This window comes from Equus quagga, chromosome 2, assembly GCF_021613505.1.
Source record: "Equus quagga isolate Etosha38 chromosome 2, UCLA_HA_Equagga_1.0, whole genome shotgun sequence".
Taxonomy (NCBI): domain Eukaryota; kingdom Metazoa; phylum Chordata; class Mammalia; order Perissodactyla; family Equidae; genus Equus; species Equus quagga.
In genome coordinates, this window is record NC_060268.1 from 146,189,415 (window position 1) to 146,201,086 (window position 11,672).

The window sequence follows — 11,672 nt, forward strand, 5'->3', positions numbered from 1 at the left end:
AGATGCTGGGGACACAGAGGTGAAAAAATAAAATCAAAACAAGGTCCCTATTCTCATGGGGCTTACATTTAAATGGGGAAATAGACAAACAGTAGATAAGTGAGTAAAGAATCAACATAATTCAGAAAGTGATAAGTGCTATAAGGAAAATAAAATAGTGTAATGGGCTAAGACAGTGATGTAGAATGCAGGGGGCTATCTTAGATAGCTCTGCCACAGGCAGCCTCTTAGGTAGGGAATATTTGAGCTGAACTTACAGGAAAGAGCTAGTCATACAAAAATTTAGGAGCAGAGCAATCTGAGTAAACATAACAGGCGTAAAAGTCCTTGAACTTGATATGTTCAAGATAGGAAGAAGGTCAGTATGTCTAAAGCACAGTAAATGAAGAGAGTAGTAGGAGAGAAGGTTGGACAGACAGATGAGGCCAGCTCCTTTAGGGACTTGTAGGACATGGCAAGGGCTGGATTAATATCTAGGGATGTTGGGAAGTCATTGGGAGATTTTAAGCCAGGGTACGGACATAATCTGGTTTACATTTTCAAAAGTCTACTGGTACTATGTGGGAACCAAAAGTGGAAGCAGGGAGACCAGATCTTTCCGCAGCTCAAAGGGAAGGTAATTGTGTTTTAGACTAGGAAATTAGCAGTGGAAATGGAGAAAAGTGGATGGATTTGAGATGCATCTGGGTGGTAGAATTAAGAGGACTTCCTATTGGATTGAATGAGGAGTTGAGAGAAGAGGAGCAATCAAAGATTACTCCTAGGTTATTTGGCCTTGGAACTAAGAGGTGCCAAACAAGGTGGGGAAGACTGAGGGAGGAACATGCTCAAGGAGCCCAGATTTCTGTATTGGATATGTTTATTTGAGTTGCTAGTTGAACTTGTAATTGAAGATGTGAATTGAAGATTAGGTAAGTCTGGAATTCAGGGGAGAGATCAGAGTTAGAGGAAATACGTTAGAAGACCATCAGCATATATATCAGAAAGTTTGAATTGTCGGGAAAAGAGGTATTTCAGTTCACTTATCTTAATAATGATAATTATATCTTTGATAACTAAGATTCTTGCTTTTCCTTCAGATCACTTCTAATACATTTTTACCTAGGTCTTTTGAGAGAGATCATTAATCACCCCTAAAGAAAGAAATCTCTGTAGCTCCATGTCTGAAGCACTCTGCACAGCACGTCCTACTGAGAAGTTGTTGCCTCTCAAAACAACTCCAACAATGTGGAATGCTGTGACTTTAGATTGAGGACTCATATTTGAAACAAATGATTTCTTAACCTGAGACTTTTACATATCCAGCATGTCTTTTCTAATGGTTAGTCACACAGATCTCTTACCTACTCTTTAAGCTGGTCTAAAATCCCTTCATGTTTTCTCTTTAGGTCCTCCTGAAGTAAAGTGAATTTTACATACATTAGATATATCTTACATTTTAAAGCGAACTATTCTAGAAGACAACTTCCAATTTTTATATTAAAGAGATAGTATAGCATTATTGTTGAAAGTCATTAGTTTTTGAGTCAGGCAGAACTAGGTTTGAATCTTGGCTCAGCCACTTTAATAGCTGTGTAACCTTTAACGTGTAATTTAAACTGTCTCCCAGTCCTCATCCATAAAATTGTGAAAATAATGAGAGATTGTTATAAAAATGACATGTAATTTGTATAAAGTGCTTGGCACACTGCCCAGCATGTATAAACTATCAGTGAATGGTAATTTTATTTTTTTGAGTACTCATCTGATTCTAGATAGTATTTTATAAATAGTATAACATTTATACTACTGAGCTGAGTCTGCAGGGAGCCCAGGTCATATGCATAAAGTTGTTTTTTCAAACACATTCTTCTTTGCCATTTAATTTAGCTCTTGACCTTGAATAAAATATCAGAAATTTCAAGTTAAAGGAGAACTCTAACCTGTTGGGCTTGAGGCCTTTTTATCCATTAAGTCCTAAATGCCCAGTGTCTCCAACTATCCTGTCCCATCCAGTGGCCACTAGACATATTAAAAGTAAATAAATTAATAATTAATAAAGTAATAAATTAATTAAAAGTAAATAAAAAATTCAATTCCTCAGTACGAGCCACATTTCAAGTGATCAGAGGACACATGTGTCTAATGTCTACAATATTGACAGCAGAGGTAAGAACATTTTCATCATGGCAGGAAGTTCTATTGAAAAGCTTAAGTTTAGAACCTACAGTCACTAAAATCTGGGACCTGTATACAAGTTTGAATGTATATACACAGAGAAAGAGAATAAATATGAAAAAATTATAAAAATTGAAATTAATCATTATAAGCTAACTTAAATGTTAATGTTTAAATAGTGTAAAGTTGGAAAACATTTCATGGAGTAATATATTAGATTATAAATATGAAATGGTATTATTTTCCAATCACTACCACTAGTTGTGCAGTTAATCCAGTTCTCTAACTTTTCTGTTACTTTTGGCTATTAGGATAGCCGCTTTCCAGTTGCTGAAAACTTAGTCCAATTCAGTTTAAAACCTCAATCTCAATAGCACAGCTAGAGGCACTCACAACTAGAAGATACAACTATGTACCTGGGGGGCTTTTGGGAGAAGAAAAAGAAACAAAACCCTCAATCTCATATTAGATTCAAAGCCCTCTCCTCCTCCTTCCAAACCCCCAATGAATATTGGCATAAATGCTATAAAGAACAGGAAAATGTGATAGAGTAGACTTTAGGATGACTGGCAAGGTGGGGGTGCAGCTTTAGCTAAGGTGGTCAGGGGTAGGCCTCTGTGAAGAGCTGACATTTGAGCCAAGACCAGAATTAGGAGAATAAGTAAGCCCTTGAACTCTGTTAGGAAGAGTTCACAGAGGGAATAAAAGGGAGGTACAGGTGCCCTGAGGTGGGTACATACGTGGCATAAGAAATAAGAAACAATAAAATTGTTTTAAGGGCTAGTATGTCTGGAGTGCAGTGAGCAAGAAGACAGTGGTACAAAATGAAGCTAGAGAAGTAGACATGGGCCAGATGATGAAGGGCATAGCAACCATGGTTAGGAGTTTGAGGCTGGAGATAAAGATTTGAGCATTAACAATGGATAGCTTTACTTTGCTTCATATTCCATCTTTCTTGCAATTTCCTCCTTCTCTCCTACAAGCATCATTTTCTCCCTTAATACTGGATCATTCCCATCGGCATATCATTAAGTCATTAACACATATCATGATTAAAATATTTTTTGACAATTCCTCCAGCCTCCCTCCAGCAGTGGCTCTATTTCTCTACTCCCTTCATAGTAAAATTCCTTGATACAGTGGCGTATATTCCCCATATCCACTTCTTCACCTCCCATTATGCCCTCAACCCTCTCCAGTAATGTGTTCATCCCCACCATTCTAATAAACATTTATCAAGGTCCCCCACAGGTTTACTTCTGCCAAAAACAGTGGTCTCATCTCTGTCCTCATTTTCTGAACCTCTTAGAATCATTTTACACATTGAATATTCATCTTTCTTTCTTGAAATAAATATTTTCTTCCTTAGGCTTTCTTGACACCAGATTGCTCGGCTCTCCTGCTCCCTCACTGATTATTCTTTCTTGGCCTCCTTTCCTGTCCTTCTATTCTGCTTGACCTGTAATGTCTTACAGCTTAGTTTTTGACCTCCATTTGCACTCACTCCTAAGGTAATTTCATTCTAGATCTCATGGTTTTAAAGTTAATCTGCATGCTGATGACTTCCAGTTTTATATCCTGAGTTCTAGTGTCACTCCTCATCTCCAGAATTTTCTTCATTAATATCCAACTTCATACTTGTCATCTTCACTTGAATGTCCAATACAGATCGCAAATGTAACATTTCCAAATAGTCCTCTTGATATATCCACTCAGTTCCTGAAGTCAAAAGCATAGGAATTATTCTTGATTCCCTCTTTCCCTCATGGTCCTCCCCACACCCAATCCATCAGAAAGACATGTCAGCTCTGCCTCCAAAATATAACTATCCAGTCCTCACTAGCCCTTCAGTACAAGCTTGTATCATCTCTCCCTGGATTTCTTCAAGAGCTGCTTTCATGTCTCTTTCAGGGACATTTGCTCTGCCCAAGCTATTTAAATTTTAGTTACCTCCCAGACCCCCTGCCAGCCTCCCATTCCCCTCTCCTGCTTTATTTTTCTCCTTAGCACTTATTATCATCTTACACACTGTATATTTTCATTTATTATTTGGTCTTTTTATGGCATACCCCACCCCTGTATTAGAATGTAAGCTACAGAGTGTCAGGATTTTTTTTTTCTGTTTTGTTCATTGTTGTATTCCTAATACTTAAACAGTACCCTGCACATAGTAGGCTCTCAATAAATATTTGTTGAATAAATAGCTTCCCACTAGTTTCCCAACTTCCTCTCTTGAGCCCTTATCATCCTGTCTCCACAGAGCAGCCAGAGGGATTTTTTAAAACCTAGATCAATCATGATCATTTCCCTACTTAGAAATCTGCCTCCAGTGATTTCCCTTTGCAATTAGACTAAAATTTATATTCCAAGCCCTGCATCATCTGGCCCTGCCTACTACTACACCTCATCTCCGGCTACTCTCCTTTTTGTTTACTATCGTTCAGCCATACTTTTCTTGTTTCTCTCCTCTGAACTTTCCAAGTTTGTTCTCACATGAGGCCTTTGTGCTCACTGGTTCCCTAGCACAAACCAATGTTTCTCAACCTCAGCACTATTGACATTGTTGGGGCTGACCTGTATTGTATGGTATTTAACAGCATCCCTGGTTTTGACCTAGTAGATGCCAGTAGCATTCCTCCAGTGGTGACAACCACATTGTCTCCACACTTTACCAAATGTTCCCTGGGGGGCAAAACCACCCTGGTGGAGAAGCACTGGTTTAGACCATTCTGCCCTCAGGTCTTCTATGAATGCCTCCTTTCATTGTTGAGATCTTCCTTCAATTGCCCCTTTCTACAAGGGCTATTCCTTGTCAAGGATAACTAAAATACCCCCACCCAACACCATTTAATCCCATTACTCTGGTATTTTTTTTTCTTTACACTTATTGTCTGGAATTATGTTGTCCATTGATTTGTTTACATGTTTATTTTCTGTCCACTTCTTTTGTTCCCTCCTCATGCAGATTGAAATTACCACAAAGAAAGGACCCCTTTCTGTCTTGTTTACTCTTCCATCCACTACAACTAGAATATTGCCTGGCAAGTATGAGTGAGGTGATCACTAAAGGTTTCTTGATAGAAATATTAATATAGTTTCCATAAATTTCCAAATATATATTTATATTGTACCTACAGAGAGGGGGCTCCTGTTTGCAGCAGAAAGGAAAATACACACACAGTACACTGTTCATCTCATAATTAGAGCATTCTCTCTTGGAGAGAAGCCTTAAGTAATTTTTTTCTGTATATTTCTTGTGACCCTTAATTATGGCCAGTAATAGATTTAGAAAGCCTTTCCTGACTGCCTCTCCATCAGCAGCAAAACAAACAAATAAAATTGGGTCTATTATTAGGACTTTGTCAGTTGCAGACAGTACAAACCCAATTCAAACTGGTTAAGCAAAAAGAGAGAAAGAGAGATTATTTGTGTAAGAAAATAGAAGTCCAGTGATGGACAGGGTGATCCAGGCAAGACTGGGTTGAGGTATCTAGTCGGTTCCATGAGCAATCCATCTTTCTTCCTGTCTAAGTCTGCTTTCTCTATGTTTCATTCTTTCTCAGGAAGGTTCTCCCCAAGAGTTTGGAAAGATAACCGCCAGCAACTCCAAACATATTTTCTACCAGCTTAAAATTTTTGGAGGGAAGAGAAATAGTTTGAGCAAAGTCCCATTTCAACAAAATCATATTTTAATTGGACTATCTCTGAATAAATCACTAGGACTGGGGAATGGCTGGAGTATCTTTTGCCTTCCTGCAGACTGGAGTGAAGGGTGGACAGCCTGTCTCAAATCACATGGACTGAGAGTAGGGGGAGAGATTGTTCCACAAAGGAAAACCAAAAGAAGGGATCCTCATCAAGTAAAAGCCACAGATGTCCACAACACTGGACTGTGTCCCCTTCTTGGGCCACTTCCATGGAACTTTTTTGGAATGCTGAATTGTAATTGACTGTTTACGTATAATATAGGCTTTGTATAAGCAGGACTGTGTCTTGTTCACAGTTACATCCCCAGGGTTATTCAGAAGATCTTGCATATAAAAGGCTGTCAGTGATGAATACATAATTCCTATCCCTTCCTTCCCCCTTCATCTCCCTAGTTTCAGAAACAGGGTTTCCACTGGGCCCTATAGAGATCACAATATGCCTCCCAAAAAGGGAACTCAACAAATATCTCTTGAAGTGAATATTAAGAGGAGATAAGTAAGCATTAGCCTTTATTATTGCCTGCAACTCCAGAGGTCAGAAGGATATGGCACTTACAAAAAACCTACTAAGATTCTTTTTGCCTTTTCCTCATTTTTTCTAAATCTGTGTTAACTCTCCTATTATCTGTCTCAAACTTAACGCTTCTCCCTATCTCTTGCTATACCTGTTCTCATGTGTTTCTATGCCTTTTCTCTCTGTGAGGTTTTCTTTTTCTATCTTTTGGTTTTTTTTGTTCTTTCTATATGTCTTTGCAAAAATGATATATTCATGTGGTTTCTCTGTCTTCTTCAATGTACTTCTTTTTCTCATTTATCACTCTTTTCTCCCTTTACTACTCATAATACAGAAATGGAATTTTATGTTAATTATCGACTGTGTATATATTCATTCTTAATTTTCAAGGCTAGTTAATGAAACATTTTAAAGTCCCCTTTCTAAAAAGAAGTGGTACTCGTGGGTTAGTGACTGCTAAAAGGAAATACATACCCTATAACATAGAAAACCCTGTCATCCCTCCAGAATGGATTTTGGAATAAATAATGAAAATTTAATGGAATATTTCTGAGACATAACTGTACACAGAGGAAACTAGTATAAAGTTATAGGAGCCTACTGCTTTAACTGTAAGACCAAATAAAAGATAAAATTGGTGGTTAAGGAAAGAACAGGATTTAAGGTTTAAAAATTGATGATTTCCTTTATTTCTTTGAAAACTAAAAAGGAGTTTGTCTTTGACAGTGAAATTCCTGAAGACTCCTTGAAGGCCATTCTGTTGGAGTTAGAATGTCACTTTACATGGAGTTTACTTAAGGAAGACATTCTGTTTGATGTGGAAGACACAATTGGGCAACAGCTTGAATTTCTTACCACAGAATCCAGGCTTACTCTCTATAACCTATTGGCCTATGTGAAACACCTGAAAGGCCAAAATAAAGATGCCCTAGAGTGCTTGGAACAAGCAGAAGAAATAATCCAGCGTGAACACTCAGACAAAGAAGAAGTACGAAGTCTGGTCACTTGGGGAAACTATGCCTGGGTGTATTATCACATGGACCAGCTTAAAGAAGCTCAAACGTATATAGACAAGGTAGGGAATGTCTGCAAGAAATTGTCTAGTCCTTCCCACTACAAGTTGGAGTGTCCTGAGATTGACTGTGAGAAAGGGTGGGCACTCTTGAAATTTGGAGGAAAGTATTACCATAAGGCTAAAGTGGCTTTTGAGAAGGCTCTGGAAGCGGAACCTGACAATCCAGAATTTAACATCGGCTATGCCATCACAGTGTATCGGCTGGATGATTTTGATAGAGAAGAGTCTATAAAGAGCTTTTCTCTGGGGCCTCTGAGGAAGGCTGTTACCCTGAACCCAGATAACACCTACATTAAGGTTTTTCTGGCACTGAAGCTTCAAGATGTTCATGCAGAAGCTGAAGGGGAAAAGTATATTGAAGAAATCCTGGACCAAATATCATCCCAACCATATGTCCTTCGTTATGTAGCCAAATTCTACAGGAGGAAAAATTCCTTGGACAGAGCTCTTGAACTTTTGAGAAAGGCCTTGGAGGTGACACCAACCTCTTCTTTCGTGCATCACCAAATGGGACTTTGCTATAGGGCACAAATGATCCAGATCAAGAAGGCCGCTGGCAATAGACCTAAAGGAAAGGATAAACTGAAAGTTGATGAGCTGATTACATCTGCTATATTTCATTTTGAAACAGCTGTGCAACGAGACTCTATGTATGCGTTTGCCTACATAGACCTGGCCAACATGTATGCTGAGGGAGGCCAGTATAACAATGCTGAAGAGGTTTTCCAGAAAGCCCTTCGTCTGGAGAACATAACTGATGATCACAAACATCAGGTCCACTACCACTATGGCCGCTTTCAGGAATTTCACCGTAAATCAGAAAATACTGCCATCCACCATTATTTAGAAGCCTTAAAGGTCAAAGACAGGTCATCCGTGCGCACCAAACTGACAAGTGCTCTGAAGAAATTGGCTACCAAGAGACTTGGTCACAATGCTTCAGATGTGCAGAGTTTAAGTGCCCTAGGGTTTGTTTACAAGCTGGAGGGAGAAAAGAGGCAAGCTGCTGAGTACTATGAGAGGGCCCAAAAGATAGATCCAGAAAATGAAGAATTCCTTACTGCTCTCTGTGAGCTTCGACTTTCCATTTAAATGCATACTCTAGGAAATTAGTTCTAAGCTTTTCTCTTCCTTTTGGGTTCTTATATTTTTGTTTATTGTTTTAATCCGTTGTGCATTACAGAGCCAATTTTCATTGAATGGTCATTGTGTACCAGGCATTGTGCTAAATACTTTATATATATTATGATGAATCTTTTGCTGTTTTATATTTTTTTAAATTAAAATACTAGAAGCCATTGAGAAACAGCAACCTTCCAGCTGTTGTAATTTTTAAAAATATTGTGGCCGTTATGACTTTATACCCTTTTATCTCTGCTATTTATAATAATTTTCTGATTCAATTTTGTCAAGTTCCCATATTACTCATTTATGCAGTGAGCATAATCCTATATAAGCATTTGAACCTACATCGAGAACACTCTTTCAGAAATACACAGTTATATTAGTTAAGCTCTTAACTGTGCAGCTTGCAAAAGATGGAACCTTCCAGTTACAGATGTTCTAACTTTGATGAGGATATTTAACCATCAACCTGATTGTCACCTAAAGAATCCTTTTTGTTGAAAGAAAAAAGTTGATATTAACAAAAAGTTTGTCCTTCAGTAAAAGGAGACAAACTAGAGCATGAGAAAAAAGGCAATAAAGGAGAGAAACTAGAGCATGAGAAAAAAAATTTCCTCAAATACAGAACTTTAGGGCCCCAGGAGAAATCTGAAGTATTATATCCCAAAATATTCGTTTGTTAAGTAGCTAGAGATAATTATGAGGAAAAGAATGAATAATGAAAAATTATTAGTCTCAAGTTTCTCGGGTTCTTTTAACTAGAAGAATAAACCTAAACTAAATCTGGTTGGCATTAATTTTATTCCTTCCAATTGAAATTGCAGTATTTTATGTTAAAATCATTGACATAGAAAGCAGACCAATTGAGAAACGTGGAGAGATGATAAGCAAATGGGTAAAGTAAATACCCCCTACTTATATCCCTGGATTGCCAAGATTTCAGGCATTTAGTTTGGGGTCTGAACTGGGTAGAGTTGTCATACGCACAATATCTGGCCTTTGGTTAACTGTTTGAGTATTCCAGAGTTACTTCTTGGAAGCTTTTTCTTTTGTCTGAAACGTTCAGATTGATATGTTTTGCTGTAGATCCTGCAGGAATAGTTAAGCCTTGCTTTCAGTTTTAATATCCACCTTGAAGAGTCACTACTTAAGGGCTCTTATCCCAGGGGACTTTTTAAATTGGGATGTTACTAAAAGCCGCTTCTCTAATGTTTCTTTGATTATAGACTACACAATTATATTTACCACCACAGTATTAAGGGAAAGGTGTGCCATGCGATTTAATTCTCCATACTGCCAGTGTGGCTCTTAAAACTACTATGTATGAATGTGTGTGTGTTTTACCTCTCGTTACTATTTTTTTACTTTTAAAATTTATATTATGGTTATAACTATTATAAAAGTAATGAATTCTCATTGTAAAGTTTTAAATATACAGAAGTATATAAATTTAAAGGTGAGAGCACTCCCCTCACCATATCCCAATTCTACATCCCCAAGGTAAACTTTTAACAATTTTCTATGTATCCTTCCAGACATTTTTTCTATACATAGGCAGACATCCGTGTATACTGTAATGTATCTCATGAATTAAATTTTTGAAAAAGTTTGTTTTACTTAAGTCTCTGCTGTTTTTATTTTGCTCATTTCATTTGTGTATTCAACAAGGAAAAACAGGGAAGAGAATGATCTTTACTCAACTATTTCAGAAAGGACTGAAGGTAGAAGTATCAGTAGAAGCATTTGTCCCATTTTGCAGCAAATATTTTATTTTGCAGCAAGTCATTATCCCCCATTAGGAATAATGTTGTAATTAAGATTATGTTCCCAAGTAGAGACTGCATGCAATGAAATACAGTTATAGCAAAACAAAGAGACAACTATAAGCCTCTGTATTTAAATACTAGACTTTAAGGTCCACTAAATGACTTTAAACTTCACTAGATATTAAAACCTTGAAATATAAAGAAGTCATGACATACTAAGAAAGTATAAAATCAGCATATGAAAAATGCAACTGTAAAATGAACTAAAATTAATATGTTTATAACAACTTTAAATTTGGTCAATAATTGTGCTTTCCTTCCTAAAATCTATAACTATTTAGAGTTAATTTCATAGACTTTGGTTTTAAAAAAGACCTCAGATTTCACCTTTATCAATTAACCATCAAAACTGAGGTTTGAGGGCCAGCCCTTGTGGCCTAGTGGTTAAGTTCACTGTGCTCCGCTTCAGCGGCCCAGGTTTGGTTCCTGGATGTGAACCTACATTACTGGTGGTTGTTCATGCTGTGGTGGTGGCCCACATACAATATAGGGGGAGATTTGCAACAGATCTTAGCTCAGGGCACATCTTCCTCAGCAAAAAAACCCCACTGAGTTTTGAATTATCTTCCTAAGTGATAATTTCATCTTCAAATAGTCCTTATTCTTAGAAATTTGTTTCTTCCATTTAGCTGAAGATTTTTGACATCAAGTTTACACATATTTGACTGTCATCAAGAATCTCAGAGATCTAATCATTTTTAGAGGTGACATTTTGTATTAGCACTGTTGATGCAAACGGCAGAAAACCCAGCTCAAACTAACCTAAGCAAAAATGGGAATGTAATGGCTGATGTAATTTAATAGTCCAGGAGCAGCACTATTTCAGATAAATTTGAAGGGATAAGTGAGTCACCAAATACATATCAGTGGCTATTAATGGAAGTCAAGTGATGCTGAGTAGCCAAAAACCACATGTCCAGTACACATGCCTTAAAATATTTGAACACAGTTGCCCTGTGGCCCTGAGACTGCTTTAAGCTTAACATGCCATTTTCTTTCACTCACTCCCGTAAGACATTGAAGCTCCTCCCCATCATGGTTAATTTGAATTCTCTTCAAATGGTCTTTACCCTTTGCTAATGGTGTGTGTTCAGTTTAACTTAATACCTAAAGGGAGGTTTTAGGACTGTGTTAGAATGATCCCTTCTTTTTTCTATGAACTATACTTCTATTAATGTAGCCAAAATCAAATTATCCACTTAGTATCTGCTTATGTGTAGGTTTTTCCACACATGCCATTTTAAGGTATGCCTTTGACATCCTATACC

General features: G+C 37.4%; 1 protein-coding gene across 1 annotated transcript in view; it reads left to right on the top strand.

The window, feature by feature from the left end:
- Positions 1–10,194, top strand: part of LOC124234600 (interferon-induced protein with tetratricopeptide repeats 5) — a 20,273-nt gene extending 10,079 nt beyond the window's left edge. The window contains exon 3 of the mRNA XM_046651934.1: positions 7,178–10,194. Within this exon, the coding sequence (XP_046507890.1) occupies positions 7,178–8,545 (1,368 nt within the window). The 3' untranslated portion in view covers positions 8,546–10,194. The remainder of the gene's footprint in view (positions 1–7,177) is intronic.
- Positions 10,195–11,672: the final 1,478 nt, after the last annotated feature.